Raw genomic sequence first — 20,141 nt, 5'->3', positions numbered from 1 at the left:
TGTTGAACTAAACTTTTTGGAACTATCCCCGTTACTGACATTATCAGGGGCTTGATACAAACAATATTCAGGTTCCATAATCGCTTCATTTCTGCAGCTAAGGGCAGATATTTTACCATCTTTTCCTGATACTTCAGCTCCAAGTTATGATTATTAGGGATGCTAATATCAATGATGTAAGCGGTGCGATCTCGCTTATCAACAAGCACTATGTCCGGTCTGTTTGCCATGATGGTTTTATCGGTTAGGATCGGGTTATCCCAATAGAGCCGGAAGCGCTGATTCTCCAGGACCGTGGCTGGGCAATATTTGTAGTAGGGTTCAGCAGTATCACATAGTTCTCGATCGTTGGCCAGCGCTAGATGTATAATTTTAGCCATGTTGTTATGCCGCTCGGTATATTCCTTCCCTGCAAGCAATGCGCAACCAGATGTAATGTGATCTATTGTCTCGGATGCAGCATTACACTTCCTACACTTATCGCTCTCGATCTTCTCCTTCAGTATATATCTCTTGTAATTCCTGGTACTGATCACTTGGTCTTGTATTGCGAGAACAAATCCTTCCGTTTCTGGATACAGCTGCCCTTTCGATAACCACAAGAAAGACTTTCCTTCACTAACATGATCCTGCGCAACTGAATGATAAAAGCGTCCATGCAGCGGCTTGGAGGCCCATGCCTCCAACTGGCCAGCAACTGGGTCTGAGGGTTGTTCTTCATTCAGATCGTGACAAGCGAGGCGCAAAGGCGTGTAGGATTTATCTATGGCATTTACTGCAGCGTGCAAAGTGCTGTCGTTTCTACTGAGGAAGTAATTTCGCAGGTTACGGACTTGGCTGTGGCAGACCTCCTTCACATCAAGGATACCTCTTCCCCCCTGTTTGCGGGGGATGTGTATTCTCTCCTTCGCGGCTCTTGGGTGATGCTTATTCCACTTGGTCATCAAGGTTCTGACTTTCCTATTAAGCCCCTCAAGCTCCGTGTCAGACCATGGGACAACGCCAAATGAGTACGCTAACGCAGGAATGGCGAAGGTGTTGATTGCCTTGGTCGTATGTTTTGAGTTTAGAGAGGTCTTAAGTATCGCACTCAGCCGATCAACGAAGGTGTTAACCAGGTGCTCTTTGACTCTCACCTTCTGGATGGAAGAGCTCTGCCACATTCCAAGGTATTTATAAGCATCCTCCATTGTCAAGCTATTGATGACGTCACCAGAATTGGTCACAAAACCATCCTCCCGCACTATAACGCCGTTTTCTATATGGAGCGTCGCGCATTTAGGTACTCCAAGCATCATGCCAATATCATCACTGACCTCTTCAATCACCTTGAAAAGTTGATGCAACTGGTCTCTTTGGGATGCATAGATCTTAATATCATCCAAGTAGGCTAGGTGGTTGATGACGTGGAGTACTTGTCTGTTCCGACGCAGAGGGAACCCTACCTTCATCTCTCGAATGCAATTTGAGAGGGGATTGAGGCCTAAACAGAACCACAATGCACTAAGACTGTCACCTTGAAAAATACCTCGCAGGATGTGGATGACCTCAGTTTCCAATTCACTCGCCGATCCTTGTATTATGATTCTGGTGCGCCAAGATGCCAAAATGCTCTTCAGGAAATGAACAATGACAGGATGGACTCGGTAGATATTTAAAACGTGAATTAGCCAGCTGTGCGGCATTGAATCAAAAGCTTTTTTGTAGTCGATGTAACCCACATGTAAGTTACGACGTTCCTTTACAGCCTGCTTGAGCACAACCGAATCAATTATTAACAGCTCTTTGCACCCGAAGCTTCCCTTGCGACACCCTTTCTGCTCTTCACACAAAATTTTCCACTTAGCTACATGTCTCCCAATTAATCGGGTTACAATGGATGTGATGACTTTATAGAGCGTGGAGAGACATGTAATCGGTCTATACTCAGATGGGTCCTTCGAATCGCCTCCTTTATGTTTCGCAAACGTCACTCCTTCAGTCAGAAATATCGGCATTTTGTCAGGATGAGTAATAATATCTTGAATGCTTCTTGAAAGCTGCGTATGCACACATGTTAACTTTTTCAGCCAGAAATTGTGAACTTTGTCTGGTCCGGGAGCCTTCCAGTTATGAATATGCAAAGTTGCTCTCCGCACATCTTCCTTAGTGATTTCAACCTCACCTTCATGTGTAATGTGGGCATGACGCACTGTTTCCTGCTCAATCCAAGGAGCTGTGCTATTATGCTCCTTGGCCTCTGACCAGATGGATCGCCAAAATCGCGTTACGTCATCTTTCGATGGGATTTCTTCGGGAGCGTTTCTCACATCCGCGGCGTTTCCCATCCTTCGATAGAAGGCTCTCTCATTACGCTGAAACAGAGCATTATCTAAATGGCGCTGGTATGATTTTTTATATCTTCTGAGTCGGGCAGCTTGAACTTTTAACTTCTGCTTCAGTGTATCAAGATGGGTTAAAAGGTTTTCCTCATTCACATGGGCCATCTTCGCCCTTAACCTCTTTGAGGTATTCCCCTTGACACACTGGGTGACTCTCCCAATCTCCTGCCTTAGGTTGGCCACTTTCCTTTCAATCCTAAGTTGCCATCTTGGTGCATTCAGTTTGATTCCCCTACGCCCATGATTTGTGGGGCCTTTGACGGCTTGTGTTATCGCCTGAGCTGCACAATAGATGATGCAATGAACTTCCTCTAACGTTGATTCTTCACGAATGTGTGCTGGTATAATTCGGTTCATCCTCTCAATACACGCGAACAACTTAGGAGTGTAAGGAAGTTTTGGCAGTGACTGTCTAAGATTTGGACTGACTCCTTGCCATTTGATCATTTCAGCAATAAATGCAACCTCTAGCGTATCAGCTTTGATAACGTTCTCGTCAGCAGTATCAGTTGCACACTCATCATGCTCCGCATGTACGATGCCTTCATCAGTGTGTAATCCCGGTACAATGTCTCGCTGTTCCACCGGACCGTCTGTGCAAGAAACTGACGCGGGATCAGCCTCTAGTACGTTTTCTTCGTCTTCACATTCACCGCGAGAAATTTCAAGTTGGACTTCATCTTTGATATTCTGCAGATCATCAGCAGACATTTTACAAGACTTCAGTATCACTCGCTTTTGGTCCATTAGGCGCTGCTCTGAGACATTTTTGCAGTCAGGGAATCTATCAAGAAAAAGTTTCCGCATTTCCGCCCGGTATCCAGGAATCGTTTCCATTTTAGACGCGAGGTAATAACAACGCATGACGTGTTGATTCATGCTTAGAGTCCAAGCCATGCGTTGCCTGAGTTTCCCTGCTTTAGTGGTCGTCGGCTGACTAGTCGACGAAACACTTGGAGCAGGGTTGGTATTGTTGGTTGGCCGTCGTGCCATACACTGGGACGATCCACGACCATCTTCGTTCCCAGCGTGGGGACTATTATGCGCGCCATGTTCCCCAACCCTTGACGCGACCGAGGCTCTTCTTTTATCGTCTTGTGCAAGAAGATCACTGACTGGGGGCTGCAAACCCCCAACCAGGGATGCGCAGCTGGTTTTTCAAGTTGGGACAAGCACAACTCTACTTCCTCGGACGCCCCTGGCGATGTTTTGGCCACGAGGATGCCCAGCCACTTGCTCGGGTACCGCGGGGTCGCCAGCCCTCGAAAGGGCCTCCCGTACGACATTGAGGTCGCCCCTGAGGTATTATTATTATTCATTATTATTATTAGTTTTATTTAAGTATTGTATCTAAATATTTAATTCATTGCAGGTTTAATTTGTTACTTTACCTGATTTAAATTAAAATTAATAATGATAAAGTAAGAAGTCTTTTGATAAATAAACATTTAATAAGCAATAAAAGTTAGCTATACGTAAAAAAAGAGTTGAAATATTTAAGATTTTTAAAGTGATGAATGGGAGTCACGAGTCATATTTTTCTTGCCTCTGAGGAGGTACAAAAAAGGACCTAAACAAAAAACGTTTTACGGGATCTTAGTTTGCCATGAAAAGAGTCCCTGAAAATTGAAGGGTCAAATTTTTGCGCGGTTGTCAGGTCCCTGAAAAACATCGTCAAAAATAGCTGAAAAGTCGCTAAAAATCGTGTTTTTCTGGCTTGTTAAGGGCTCCGCAGAGGTACAAAAACATACCCCAGCAAAATAATTATTATATCCTCTTATTCTACTATGAAAAGAGTCTACGAAAAGTGAATGTCCGATTTTTTACATGCTTGCCAAGTCGTGCAAAAAAATAGCGAAAATCGATGTGATTTCGGCCAAATCGAGTGATACGGCCTAACTGTGAGCTCGCAAAGCGGGGAAAAACCGCCCGCATTTAAAAAACTAATATTTTTCCCTTATCATCTATATAAATAGTTCCTAAAAACCGAAAATTGACTTTTTGCGTGGATGCCAAGTCACCTAAAAAAATCGATAAAATCGTTGAAATACGCGAAGCGCATTCGGCCGCAATCGCGTTTTTTGCATTTTTAAGGGCATGTGGGGGGCACAAAAAATATGTTGATTTAAAAATTAATTAGTACACCTTAAATGACTACTAGTAGTGAGTTAATGCTCCAAAATTCAGGGCTCTAGCGAATCTTTATTATGCTTAAATAGTGCGATGAAATCGGGAAAAACAGCATGAATCACGTGATTTTTTGACACAAACTGCAGGAGAGGCACCCCAAGAAATTTTTTTTTCGAGGAACGCTTTGGCACACTTTAGGTTGATGCCTAGGCGCAACTTTTCCCCCCTATACGTTTTTGAAATTCGAAAGTCGATGTTTTTTGACTCGCCCTACCCCCCCCCCCCTACCCCCCCCCCCCCCCACCTGGAGCGTTACGTAGTTAAGATAAGGGACTGCCGCTTGTCTCTGATTCGCGCCCTCCGCGTCATGGTGGTAAAATGAGTCCAAATATTTCTTGCAATTACAATTCCTCGTGTTTCATGAGTCCTGCTTGATTTTCGACCTGTCAGTGACTAAATTGTGATAAATTGCCCCATATAATTTTACACAGAATTTGTACATTGATTATGTTATTGGCTTTGGTATGAACCACTGAGCAGGCTCCGACTGGCGTGAAAAAAGTTAGGCCGCGGCGACGTATCGTGACGGTCCCCAGGGGAGGGGAGGGGAGACCCCCCAGTAAGGAGAGGAGGTCCGGGGGGCGGCCGCCCCCCGGAAAATTGTTGGATCCTTTATATCCCGAGAATGCAATTTTATCCTCCCGGACGCTTGTAAAATTGTCAACTATTAGAGGTTTGGATTGATACAATATTCGACCTAAAACGTAATTTTGAGAGCACGTAAGTTTTATTTTACGTCAAAAAATTTCACTTAATTAACTCGTAACAGTGGAGACGCCCAACTCGGGGGCCCCAGTCGTCGAAAACTAATTAACCCTTAGATTACAGAGTCTTAAAATTAATAAAAACAATTCTGGGGCCCTCAGCCTCGGGGGCCCCGAGGACGACGGCAAAGAAAGAGAATTAAAAAAAAAAAAATTGTGGGGCCCTCTTCCTCGGGGGTCCCGGGAAAGAGGGCCCCAGAATTGTTTTTATTAATATTAAGACTCTGTAATCTAAGAGTTAATTAGTTTTCGACGACTGGGGCCCTCGAATCGGGCGCCTCCACTGTTACGTGTTATTTCAGTGAAATTTTTTGACGTACCTAAAATAAAACTTAAGTGCTCTAAAAATTACGTTTTAGATCGAATATTATATCGTCCTCGGGGGCCCCGGCCGCGATCGTAGCCTAGCGGCTCTGGCCAGTCCGAGCCTGTGCCTAGCCGCAATTAATGTATAGAGATAATAGAGGATTTCCGACCAAGGTCAAAGGGACAAGCCGTAAGGCGCCCTTACTTCAACTTCAACTCATCGCAAGCATTCTAAGCTCCTTCATCTCGTTGAGTATGCTATTTGATCTCCTGGGAGTTATCATGGTTGCTCCAAGTCCAAGTGAACCTCTACGGCCACCGACCATTTCGGGCAAGGAGAAACAATTGGACGTATTTCTGCCAAACGGAGCCATGTGCATTTAGGCATGAGCCTTGAGACCCATGAGAATGTATGCATAGCAGGGCTCACGTTATAATGCACATAGTTCAGTTTGGCATAAATACGTCTAATTGTCCGTCTTGAAATTCATGAGGAACTCTTGGTTTTATCATCGCACGATTACAATACGAACAAATTCAGATGTCATCTATCATACTTCACTGGCCAGTGATGAGATTTCGGGTCATCGGGGACTTTTCAGTTTGTTCGCAATTGGACCGTGTACAAGGGTCTTACAAGTATTCCCCCAAAATGCATTGCTGCAGTGGAGGTATTCTAGTTCCAAATTCCTTCAAATATGCTGATCAAAATATGCTGTGGTCACGTTAACAATATTTCGGTCGATGTCTCAAGGTCACGCGGTGGATTAACCGACATTGACGTCACATTATACACCATTTCCGTCAATTTTTGGTGGCCCACGCAATATTTTGTATAATGACTACATGACCTTGAGATAATGAAGAAAATATTGATGGTGTGACCACGGACCCTGGAATTTAGAATAACGTCACCCAAAAAAACGATGCTGGGGTTGGTCAGTTCAAATGACAAACGTCTGATGACGTTTGAGTCGTCATGGAGCATAGATGGATTTACTAGTTTTTTTTCTTCTTTTTCCGAAAACTAGGGATTTTTCCTTGACTAGGTTTGGTACTATGATGGATCTTCCCTTCAAATTTATAGGTTGGCAACGACTTAATTTTTCATGTGGGGAGGTTGGCAGCCCTTTTGAGCCCTACATGGCCTCCAAATAACGATTTTACTTATGAAAGTCTTCGAACCTAGGTGTACTCTGGTTTCACTTCAATGGGTCAAGTAAAGGTTGGCAACAACTACAATTCGGTTTCGAATATTTCGTGGAGAAAAGTTGGCTGCCCTTTCAGGGTCTAAGACCTCCAAAAGCAAACTCAATCGTGATAGGCTCCCAACCTCGGTGCTTTATTTTCACTTCGATGTTTTTTTTTTAACGCATTTGATTGGTTTACGGTGATAGCCAACGTGACGTCACAGCTGAAAATGCTCCCGGGCTTTGTTTGCACCACGCCGTACGTTATAAATATAGGCACCAGGGGGTAGATCGGGTAGTCCCTGGCCAGGACTCGTTGGTAAAGGTATTATGTGTTGCATGTGTGTTATATGTTTTATATGTGTTATATGTTATTTGTGTTATATGTTATTTATGTGTTATATGTTTTTTATGTGTTATATGTTATTTATGTGTTACATGTTTTTTATGTTTTATACTTGTTATCTATGTGTTACATGTTTCTACTGATGCGTGTTGCGTATGTGTGTTGCGTATGTGTGTTGCGTATGTGTGTTGCGCATGTGTGTTGCGCATGGGTGTTGCGGGTTGCTTGTGTGTGTTGCGTGTTGCTTGTGTGTGTTGCGTGTTGCTTGTGTGTTACATGTTCCTTGCGTGTTACGTGTTGCTTGTGTGCTATATGTTGCTTTTATATGTTGCGTGTTGCTTTTAAACGTTACATGTTGCTCGTGTATGTTATGTGCTGCTTATCGCATGCTAGTTCTAATTTGTTAGTCTTTTTTATTTTTTGAGGTTTCTTTTCTCTTTGTCTTTTAGCGATTTAACGCACTTCCCGGTGTTGGTTCCTCCTCTTTTTCTACTAACCTTTTTTTGTTTGCTTTCTAAAGGACAAAGAGCAAAGAAAACCAGTAATTACTTGTAGATTCGCGTTTTAAAGTAGAGTCCCCCAACCCCTCCCGCGTAGTAACATAATTTCAATCATGTTACTTTTTTCTTTTTTTCTTTGTCTTTTGAAGCGTGCCAGTAGGGCTCGCTTTTTTTCTTTTCATTCTTTTTCTTTGTCTCCCCTCCCCTAACAGAGAGTGGGTCTAGGAATTTTAAATATTCTAACGCCTCGTAAATTTATAACAGGGGGCGTACGATACCGCAGCTTTGGTTCGAAGGATGCAGTGGTGTTTCGGCACTTCGTTCAGTCGGCCGGCGGCCATCGCTTTCCGTTGACGGCTGAATCCATAACCAGGACCCGGTATGGTGCAAGTTAGAGGGCGGTAAAAGAAACCCTCGGCCCTTTCGGCGAAAAAAAAAAAAAAAAGATGGTCCATTAGTATAGGCGGGAGGATACGTAAAACTCCTTCATCTCTCTCTGTTCTTTCCGTAATTAGTCATGAAGTGGATTGGTAGGCCTACGGGGGAAGCAACCACTATAAAAAAAGAAATAGTGTATTTTCCGAAGAGAATACACTAGCAACGCGCCACTGAACTTACCTCCTGAGAAATTAAGTGTTTATAAAAGTCGGTCTTTCCCTGGTAAAAATAATCTGATTGCTACCGCCAAAACACAGTGAAGTGATGAGTTTTGACTAACATAAACTGTGTTTTGGTGATGGCCAACTGATTATCTTAACGAGGGTTTCTCTAAGGTGGTGTGGAAAGAGTTCCATTGATAAGAATCAAGTTTTCTCGTCGGTTTTTCCCAGTTCAAATTGATGAGTTGATGAGTACTTTATTTTTTAAATGGAAAACTACTCAACGGCGATTCTTTAAAACTGTCATGATTTTTCTTCTCAATGCGAAGAAAATTCTGCAAAAACTTCAAGAAATAATGTCAATTTGCTCTCCTTTAAAAAAATGACGTAGAGGCGGAGATTTTCAGACACCGCAAACGAGTTATGTGATTGCCGACTTTCACCGTCGATATGTGTTTTGGTAACGGTTAATCTTAATTTTGAAAAGGGGTTCTCTAAGGTGGTGTGGAGAGAGTTCTTCTGAGGATAAACCAGCAAATGGCAGGAAGTAATTTTAAGTCGCGAAGTAGCTTTCTGAGATATTATGTAACACGTTACTTTCATTGAAGCGAAATAATAATATGGAAAACAGCTTTTTCTAGTTTCACACGCCGAAAATTAACATGTCCTCAGTGTTTCAAAAAAAAAAAAAAAAAACAAGAAACTAGGAAGTACATTGAATTGAACGTCTTTGTATTAAAAGGAACTATATCCATTCTGACATAATCCCTAAGATCCATAAGAATGCATGCTTGGCAAGGCTTATGTCCCAACGGATGTAGTTTCTTTTGAGTCAAATGCGTCCAATTTTGGTTGAAGGAAGATTACTTTCGTTATAGAGCGAAATTGCTCGCTTACAGAAAATCAGCAGCGATATACAAATAGAGGGAACGAAATAACAACGATGATATAGCCCGAAATGTGACGAGGACAAAAAGCGCAAAAAATGGGTAACCAAGGCTAAAAATTTGAATTTTATTGATCCTTTCTTACTCATTTTATTTCATTTTTTATCCGTGTGACAGAAGGGGTTAATGTCGTACTGATCTCCAGACTTACTGGCCAAACGTAAGTCCTGAAACAACGCGTTTTCACGTCGGTCTCTCTTTCATAAAAAACCGTACTTCGCATCTAATCCGGATCAGGGCGCATGATGGAGACTCAACTCTGCCGGGCTTAATAAAAGGTCTTATCATTATTTGTAATTTTCCGAATTTCAGCTGATAGAGCGAAAATTTTCTAGAAAACTTAAGAATATTTTTCACTTCTAGGGATTCTCCTTGCTCTTGAACGAAATGTACTTGACATTTTCAAAGAAATGTATTTATTGTACGTATAAGTTGATCGGATAAAATTGTCTGGAAAGAAATACTTGTCTTGGGGGAATGAGGATACAGAAATCTCATGGCAAAATTCAAATTTATAAACGACCTTCTTTATTAGCGCGGACGCACTGTATGACAGAAATGAATCAGTGAGAACAAAAACACACCAACTCTGTAGCTCGGAAATGCTCAATTTTCATTAAAGACAGTCAATTTTCATAAAGGCATCTATTCCAGCTTGGACCTTTAAAGTGTCCTTAAGTGCTTGTCCTTCGGCACCAAAAAACTTTTTCTTGGACTAACTTCTTCACCTACTATGCAGTTTTGTGTGCGTCTTGATTATTTTCATTTTTCCGAGTTGGTGTGTTTGCGTTCTCACTGATTCAAATTTAGAAATAGAATTCCTGAAGTTTCCACCACTAACGTGTTCCACCACTTCCCGAACCGCCCACGCTACGAATAAAATTGTATGATGTCCTCTGGAATAACCTCTTCAATTTTGTAGATTAACCCTCCGACACCTGAGCAGATTCTGGCCTCCGACACAAGATAGGGCGTGTTTAAGTTGTATTTATTTATTTATTTACCTTCGTATAAAACATGAATTTGTTATATGTTAACATGCATCATAATCAAAAGCCCAGACCCACAGTGTACTGTCGAAGGAGATCATGCAAGACCATGCCGAATACGAATTTTTGATACTGACAATGAGTCCGATATTTCATCGAATGACGTCACTAAAGCAGTCTGTACATAATGCGGGGTTACATTTTTATTTAGTATTTCGTAAAATTTCGTAAACTTCGGTGTATTGAAATTTTTAATTCAGCTCATTCAAAACTACTTGAACTTTTATCAGTTGTTAAAATCACAAGAAGGAGAAGAAATAGAAAAAAGTGATGATCAAGAAGAAAAATGGAAAGAATAAGACGAGGAAGAAGAAGATGGGTGATAAAAAAAAGGTGAAGATGGCAAATAACCATCATCCGATTCGTTATGCGTCAGCGCGACACGGTGCCTCGCACTTTTTGATTCGTCGAGCAAGCTGATAAGCCTAAAAATTGCGTGAGGTGATGTTTTCGCAACTTCACCAACAAACTGCGTCGATCCGGATATTTCCGAAAATAGCTCATTAAAGTGAGCACTTCACGAACAGCATCAGTTAAGAGTCGAATAAATTAAAAAAAAAAAGGGGGGGGGGGGGTAAAAATCGAAGCCCGAAACGTTTACTTCATAGGACTTGGCGTTCCTTAGAAAACAGATTCGAGCCACAATCTCTCGTAATCTCTCAATCGCTTCATTGCTTACAAACGCGTAAAGTGAAGTGGCTGTCAAAGCGTTTAGATCAAAATATGTTGGATCGTTTCAAATCACGGATGGTCAACAAAGATTAGATAAAGCGCTGCGCCCCGCCGCGCCGCGTCGCCGTACTTACTCCGTCGTCCCAAAAAAGAAGAAGAAAAATACATCGTACGAGAATTTAAACGTGTCCAAAACTGCGAAAAAAATAACTCTTGAGAAATGTTATGAGTAAATTTCTTTAAAACTCTCAAACTTGCCAGAAAAAATGCGATAAAATTTTTTGAGTTTCAACAGGAAAATCTGGCTAGTTTTCCAAAAGAAGAAGAATAAAAAGGAGCTTGCGTTTTTTCGAAGGAATTATGTAACACCCAGAGATCGCGTGGCATGGCGCACAGTGGATCGAGTCGATTAGAGAGGTCGAACATGACATTTTAACTAAAACTGCAAATTTTGATGTTTAATTCGTCAAATTTGAAAGTTTAACGGGTGCCGCTAGAAGAAAATTTTATACGAGGAACCCAATGGAACCACTTTTAAAACCTTAAAGTTTTGTATGAACGGAGTTATAAGCTTTTAAAGGTTTCAAATTTGGTCCGACCTCTCTAATTGCTTCAATCCAGTGTGTGGCGTTACATTTTTTCTACCTTTGAGGCATCTTGAAGCTAAGGAAGCCAAGTCCATTTGGCTGACGAGCTCTGGACTACGTAAGAAAAGTACCGCTGTGGGGCTCATCAGAAAAATGGACTTTGCTCCCTACACCTGAGAATGCCTCATTTGGGTTCCTCTTTGAATACATGATCTCTTGTCATAACGCCAGGATGCAACTATATGGGCTTAATAGATGCGCGTGTTGCATACGCAGATGAACTGAAGGCACTCTGGTTTTCGTTTTCCAAATATCGTTATACGAGGTGTTGGTGTGCGTAATTTCGTCGCCTACCTGACATAAAGGCGTAACTACACTCTGCAATAAGCCCTGTCTTCCATACAAGTCAATGCTTTTCCGGGCTCATTTCAATATGTAGTTACGCCCTTATGTCAGCCAAGCGACGATTTGACGACGATGATTTTTACATCATAGCGGCTTCGGTCACTTCATTTTCCTTCTCCTATTTTTCATTTTCCCTTTCTTGGCAAAACTTCATGAGTCATTTACGGGATCTTGATGAAAAATTGACTTACGTATCAGCGAGGGAACCTAGGACAACTGCACCAGAGAAAACCCCAAGCATGTACAGCATTTGGCTTATTGCGCCCATCCATCGCCTGTCGCAAACCATGTTCCACTGAAACAAAGAAACGATTATATTGACTTTCATGCTGTGAGATTGAGCATTGCGAGTGTACCAGATATGGAGGTTTGAGATGTTCTCGAAGGGGCAGTGAAATATTGGTTTGCAATCGTATGCAGAGCGCATGCGGAAGGAGATCCCCTCCATGGTCCTTTCTGGAACGATACCACTGTGCATGGACAAAAACCAGAGTTGGCTTTTTTTTAAATTTAATTCTTTATTGTAAAAAAGATTTACAAATGGGAGGTACTAGAGCCCTTTGGCATGTCATCCCCCAGTAAATACAATATTACAAACAATTTTTATAAATAGGTCACAAAGTATGTGTCAATTTGGATCAAAAGAAAAAAGTTCGGTTATTAAATTCCTTAGGTCACAAAAATTAATTCGTTCTTGAAAATGATTAGCTCTGGATAAAAGAATCTCTTTGTAAGAGTTTACTACGACTTTCACTCAAGGTAAATTCAACTGTTTACTCAATTAAGAGAATTCTACAATAGCCCAAGGGCTAAAAGATTTTGATCTACCCTGATCATAAAACTGGTCTCATTTAAAGAAAGGGACCCCTGGTAAAAATTGGCAGTAGAATCTGTGTTACAAAATACCATAGACCTACGGCCGGCTGTAAGATTTTCAATAGCTTCTGTAGCCGGCTGCACAATTTCTTATAGCCTTTTATAGCCGATGGCGATTGAGCAACAGCCAGGCGATAAAGTGTATGCTAAATGTTACCAATTACGGATGCTAGGACTTAGTGAATTTTCGGACTACCGCTCTTTTTTTTGGGCCGTAGTATCTTGATATATTTTGCGCGGAAAGCTCCGTACTTTTGAAGGATACTTGCCATTCCCAATATGTTGGACCGCCTTCAATTTCGTATGATACTGTGCAATACCTCTGGTGTGAAATAGTTGCTTCAAGCGCCGTGGCACGCTGCGGCGCGGTGGGCGGGCAGCCAGCGCGAAAAGCGCCTTAGCGCCTACAAACCCAACAGGGATACTTCACGCATTGCGCCATGCGTGAAGTCTTCCTGTTAGGTTTGTAGGCGCTGGTGCGCGCTTATCGCTGGCAGCACGCCGCGCCGCTCCGCTCTGTGTAAGGCTCCACTATAATCTTGGGGAGTCAGCGTTTTTCAACTCATGATTTTGAAATGTTTGAACATCCTGTATATGGATTATTCTCATTTTAATTTATGAAAAAAAAATATGCATTGAAGGAAAATATAATGTGTGTTTTGTGAATATTATGGTGGTTTCGTATCAAACTTAATGATTCCCAAAGCACACGAATTTCTACACAATTTCTTATAGCTTTTTATAGCCGATGGCGATAAAGTGTGAGGCCCGCCGATAGGAACTATAGCCCGGCTGCACACTTTTTTATCGCTTCGTATAGCCCGGCTATATGATTTGCTCCGCTTTCTACAGCCAGCTATATGATTTTCTATTGCCTTCTTTAGCCGGCTATAAGAATTCCTATGGTATTTTGAAACGCAGCTCCTATCGCCAATTTTACCATGGACTGTCAGTCAAAGAGTTTCCCACCTGCAGAGTAGGCTTGACTACATCAATCAAAAACATGCACAATCAGAAGGTAACACGTCGATATATATTATAACATGAAATATTCAAATCGCTTTAGAGTTTTTCACGCACGATTACTTTTATTGAATTTTGCACAAAGGAACCAAGAGCACACCGAGTGTGCTAGAAGTGCGCAACTCACATTCTATCCAGAAAATTACTGAAATCACGCAAACAATTAAATTTACAAGGGTAATATTCGTCTTGAATTTATAGTTTAATGAGAGTAAAGATTAAATTTGTTTAAATGATCAGTTTATATTTGCATGGTAAAAAAAGTTGCAGAATCTTAGCGACATTGGAATGCTCTTGGTTCCTTTTTGCAAAACGCAGTCCACTTATAGGTAGGTGAACCTATTTATAATTTTACAGTTTTTACAAGTATATCAGGCTGAATTCAAGGTGGCAGATTCAAATAAAGTGAAAGAAAGGGGGAAAAAGAAAAAAAAAACAGTCAGCAAATTTCCTAATACTAGTGCGCATGGGTTGGAATGAAAAATGATGCGCGTCTTGAATGGGACGTATGATCAAGGGTTGCCTGGTTTCCTTTCAAGTTTAATTTTTCCCCCAACAAACTGAGCCAGAAAACCGAGCAGTTTCCTGGTTTTAAAATGTGTACGTATTCCTCATAATCGGGAGGAAATCACTGGAAAGTTTTCAAAATGTAGGTTTTCTTTAAATTATTTATTTTTCAAAGGAAAATATAACTCTAGAAGGAATCAGGTAATGTAAAATACAGTTAAGCTGATTTTTCTTGAATTTGTTCGTTTGATCTAATTTTTAGGTGCGTCTTCAGTATTCATTTCCAACTCGACAAGTCTAGATCTAACGACTTAAGTAGGTACCTTATATTAAATTGTTCGATGCAATAGAGGTCATTCTCCGTTAGGGCCTCGGGCAATCGGGCATCGAAAGTGATGATCAGAGAATCCACTTGGACCTCGTACAACGACACAAATCCAATAATTCGAAAACAGGGTGCGTCGCGTTGTCTCTTTGCCCTAATGCCTATGCTCTAATTCACTCAATTTCAAGGACGCATATTTGCTGGAGAAAGTGGAGTTGACGCGTTCGGGAGCTTCAGCATGCAACTGGGATTTGCGATTTATAGACACCATCCTCCGTAAAAATTCGCTTAAAACACGACGGTGCCACTGATTTTCTCTGAAGCGAACCATCAAACTTTGAAAAGGCTCTCAAATTTGAGAGCGCTCCTAATTGAAAAAACCCCTTCATCATGAGAAAATACACATCTATATATGTCATACTCTCTATGGACAGATCTGGAGCGAATACATTATCAGGGTTGTCATTTTGTGTGGAGTTTCTATTCTGCCGTGCTGAGGAAGAACGCCGTGTGAACATTCGAGAGTTGCACAAATGTTCACGTTTATTTTTGGGGAAATTTAACGATATTTTTCCTTGAAATTTTCGGAATTTTTAGATCAAATTGCAAGCAAAATTACCTGAGAAATTGGAAGAAAAATATTCACAAATTTTCTTGAAAATTGGTGATTTGTGAAAGGAAATTGGGCAACGCCTGAAAGCTCACGGCAGTAATATACTCTATTCTGCCATGCTAAGTAAGAACGCCGCATGAACATTCAAGAGTTGCCAAATTTCCCCGGATGAAACATGTATTTTTGAGGAAACTGGTGCATATTTTTCATTGATATTTTGTGATAATTCAGATGAAATCGAGAACAAAATTGTCTACGAAATTGGAGGAAAAATATTTACCGCAACTTTCCCGAAAATTCGTGGTTCACCGAGGGAAATTTGGCAATGCCTAAAGGTTCATACGGCGTTCTTCCTTAGCACGGCAGTATTGTGCTCTATGGTCCTATAAAATATATCATTGCAGCGGAAATAATTCCGCGTGGGAAGAGGATACTAGCTCTGTAACAGCAAGGACACGGGGGAAGAAAAGAGAGCACTGGAGGATCGATTTTTTGGGGGTTGTTGGATTTCACGGGAACACGGGATGTCTGTGAATTCTCCTCCGGCTCGGTGACGCCAACGTGCCGCTGCCCTTGATGACATTCGACATCAATGCGCGCAGGGTCACGCACTCGAGTGCTATTTGTGATAATTACTCAGAGTAAGTTTCGATCGACAAAAATAGCTAACCGGGCCTCTTTCATCCCTCTGTTCTCAACAAACAATGCAGGATCTTGAATTAACATTCGATACTGTCGGATGCTGTTGCCCTGTCGTGGCGTAAACTGCCGCGCTAAGGAAAAACGCCGTATGAACCTTCAGGCGTTGCCAAATTTTCTTTGATAAATCACGGATTCCCTGGTAAACTTATGAATATTTTTCTTCCAATTTTTCAGAGAATTTTGTTAGTATTTTGATCTAAAGTTCCTAAAAATTTCAAGGAAAAATATGCATAACCTCCCTCAATAATAAAGATTTTATTGAAAGAAATTCGGCAACTCTCAAATGCACGTACGGCGTTCTTCCTTAGCACGGCAGTAAAAGGCTGATGCGGAGGGCTGAACTGTGACTTGTATCGCTGAATCGTTTACATTTTCACGGCCCAACTTTAATGAGAGAAAAGTGCAAAAGACCGAAAGAAATCAATGATTTGAAAATACGCCAAGTGTATGTTGTTGAGCTCTTTTGGAGAGATTGACAGTCAATGCTACCTGAGTTTTCACTTTCTTTTCTCGGAAAAATAAGCGAATAAAATCTCCGGAGATACGTCGTAAAATTTATGGAACGGAAGGCAATTCGCCAATATTCGCCCTTGGAGGAGGCCAAAAATGTTTTTGGAAAGAGAAAAAAATTGCGTATGGACCGGTAAACGATTTTCTTGAATTAAATATATTTGTTGAAATTTTCGGAGTTGGGTTGTTTCCGAACTGAACGATGTAATTCTGTACTCTTCGTTTTATTTTTTCAAAGGGCCAGTGCGCCTAGTTAATCATGAGATAAAATACCGATGTAAGTGACCGCGGTTCGGGTCAATGTGAAGCATGCGCGCTCTTACATGAAACATGATTTCAGCCATTTACTTGAAATTCATTTTTTGAAAACTGAACCAACCCCCCCCCCCCCCCCCACCCCCAAAAATCCTTGAATGGCTCCGTTTGTTTCGGGCTCTTCGCAAAAATGTATGAAAAATGAAGGAAAAGCATGGTCGTCATTTAAACCATCGTAAAAGAAAAACTAAAAGTCACCTACGCTTTTTTTTACCAGATAAATATTGAAGGTAGGATCGAGGGTCACTTGCGTCCTCTTTGACGAAAGTGACAGGTTTTTTACCCCCAAACTTCCTACGGCCAAAACATTGGGCAATATAGATATTGAAAAAATACTTTTAAACTTGGGAGGATGATAAAAATGTCTAGATCCGAGATGCATGTATCTATGGATTTATCGAAACTCAATCTATATGATCGATATTCTAATACCCGATATCATGTAAAATTTCAGGGAAAAGCAACTCGACAGACGTACGTCCGTAAGCCATATACAGTGCTATCTCTCTATAACGACTATCGTTATGACAAAGCATCTCTCTGTAACGAGGAAATCGGCGGTCCCTTGAACTTCCTATATTAAATATCGACTATGTTTATAACGAAACTCTCTCTACATAGAGGAAATCGGCCGGTCCATTGAGTTCTCGTTACAGAGAGAAAGTACTGTACAATAAAAATAAAAAAATAAAAAAAAAAAAAAAAAAAAAAAAAAAAAAAAAATTGTATAGTGTATTTCCTTTGGAAAACACACTGAAGTGATGTGGTGTTTACCTCGATGGCGCGTGACGATTTATAGTAGGTATGATCGTAGATCCAGGCGTCGCATTTAAAGGTGACGTTCTTGTACTCGTCGTGGAGGAGACACTGCGAGTAGCCGGTGCCGTCCTTGTCGGGCACCATCCACGACCGCACCTCCGTCGAGTTCCAGTCTAGCACCGTCCCGTTCACCTCAACTTCGGGGATCGCACATCTGAAACAGTCAACGCAGGCATTTAATTCAAGAACTTCACTAGGGGAATTTTCGAATTAGATCAAATGGATCGCCTGAGTCTGATATAATCGTTAAGCACAGCAAAAATCAAAATGGACCGATAAGATAACGTAGCAACGAGGCAACAACGATCCTGCCAAATCCCATTAGTTCCAGGGAGAATACCCCAACGTTTACCCTGTCAACGGAAATAGATCAACGCGATATCTCTGATCCATAAGCTTACATTGATATCATTCCTGATGTCCTACTGACATCATGTTGGTAACAGATTAACTATTTTGCACCCTTGTCTTACCATTAGGGGCTGGCTACACCTCTGGCAACTACGCACCCCAACCCCCAGAGGGTGCGCTCCGCGCACCTGTTCCGGCCCGTGATTTAATCTGAATGGAGAAGGCTCATAATTGGGAAAATTCACAATTTTATCACTCAAAGTAAAATATTCCGATACTCATACTTCCAATTTCCAGAATTTGGGGAATATATATTCTTTCAAAAATCTGAAAAGAGAGGTCTTATCTAGAGATACTTGTCGATAGCTGCGAGTTACAAAAAGCATCTAAATTGACCCGGTAGAACAGTGGAACAAACAGCGACGAAACATAGATATTTAGGCGGTCAGAGAGTTTAGAGTAATGAAATTCGTTCAGCATGATATCAAAATAAAATTGGTATTATATCAGAATATACTCCGCATCATTTGTGATGTCTGGAATGTACCAGTGTTCCTTGGGCATAACAATCTTTCAACAATTAGGCAGCAGTTATTTTATTTTTTACAATTTATCTCTAAAATACGGTAAAATGACCCGCTGTAGCTCAATGGTAAAAGGGGGATTTTTGGACTTCAGGAAAATCTTGAAAGTATGCGATGGATGCCTTTATGACCAGTTTTTTCTCTCTCTGATAGTGTAGTTATTTATAACTATAATATGTAGAAAGTATGTGATTGAGATTTCGTTTTTCAAATCTTAACGTCATGCATGACAGTAATCCGAATGTGATTGAAATAACTTAAGATTTTATCAGTAGACCAGAGCAATGAAACCTTATCAATTTAATTGGGGATTACTCAGGTCGGGAGTAAAAGAGTTTATCGCATCTTATCTCGGGATAAGAAATTATTTTCTTAAAAATATACGAAGAAAAAATAATCACAGAAGGCCGATATTTCTCCGATTTTTCGACGAAAGAGAACATTGTCTAAAGAAGTTTGTGCAATTTGGGATAAGCATTGGCACTTGAAACGATAAAAGATTAATATTACGTAAAGATTAATATTGCATTATTTCATTCTCACCACAAGCAAAATTAGAGTTTATTTAACACGTAATTTGGTTTAGTTTAGTCGATGACTGGCATGAAGTGAGGAGAAATAAAGGAGATGCTCCTCTGAGTCAGGGTTTTTGGAACTATCACCAGCGAAAATTGTATCGTCTTAGGTACATGCTTCCCAGAGGCCCCTCCGTTTTTGCTACTGGCAGCGCAATCAATGAATTAAAGGTACTAAGGACAAAAGATTCGCTTAATTTCAGGGAAGAACTGTCACAGATGAAAAGTTATCCGTAGAACTTTATGTTAAAATTCCAAAAGCGCAAATCCCAAAAGTGCGAAAGAAGATGTACGTATAGAGACATTTTTTCTACGAGCGTTGGGTCCTGCCTCACCAGGTTCTGAACTGACCGTAGGTTGATGTATATTTTTGACTAGACTTCTTTTTAACTCTGCCGCATAAACAAATATGTCAGGATACGCGCTCAACATTTTTTTTATCGCAGTGTTCTTTAAGCAGGAGTTGCGGGGCCGCAATCCACATTTTAGAGGGGTAACGTCGAAATAAATTTAAATAGTTGAAGAATTTTTTGGTAAATTGAGAAGGTTACGATAAAAAACAGGAATAGTATACTTTATGTTTACTTAGTTTACTTCATGTTAGTTTACTTTTGAATGGACGATGAAAGAATTAAGTTGCGGAGTGAGAGGAACAAGCACAGCAGCGAACACCGAGCGAATCTCATTACAATGCGTGTAAAAGCCCACATTTTAGGAAGACAACGATGTTCTATATTCATACAATCAAAGCATTAATCGGAAAATTGACAATGTCGCGATGAAAATTAGTAATAATTTAATTTATTGGTACATTACGCAAGACTGGGATCATGTTAGGTGTGAGAGAAACAAGCAAAACGCTTTTAATTAGTGTCCAATGACACGAACTCTGTACCAATTTCATATTAACTTCTGGATGCAACTATTCGAGCTCCACGGATGACCGTGTTGCATACGCACGGAAGTTAAGGCGTTTTCCTTCTGCAGGCACTCACCGCTTCACCC

The 20,141-nt window shown here is 41.0% G+C and overlaps 1 protein-coding gene across 3 annotated transcripts in view; it reads right to left on the bottom strand.

Moving 5' to 3' along the window:
- Nucleotides 1-20,141, bottom strand: part of LOC109034228 (organic cation transporter protein) — a 93,817-nt gene that overhangs the window by 53,445 nt on the left and 20,231 nt on the right. For all 3 annotated transcript variants that reach the window (XM_072295880.1, XM_072295879.1, XM_072295881.1), the window contains exons 4-5: nt 17,582-17,780; nt 12,128-12,231 (exon numbers count right to left, since the gene is read on the bottom strand). In XM_072295880.1, the coding sequence (XP_072151981.1) occupies nt 12,128-12,231; nt 17,582-17,780 (303 nt within the window). The remainder of the gene's footprint in view (nt 1-12,127; nt 12,232-17,581; nt 17,781-20,141) is intronic.

This window comes from Bemisia tabaci, chromosome 2 (genome assembly GCF_918797505.1).
Source record: "Bemisia tabaci chromosome 2, PGI_BMITA_v3".
Lineage (NCBI taxonomy): Eukaryota > Metazoa > Arthropoda > Insecta > Hemiptera > Aleyrodidae > Bemisia > Bemisia tabaci.
The sequence above is the reverse complement of the archived record's forward strand: the minus strand, read 5'-3'. Positions and strand labels throughout refer to the sequence as shown.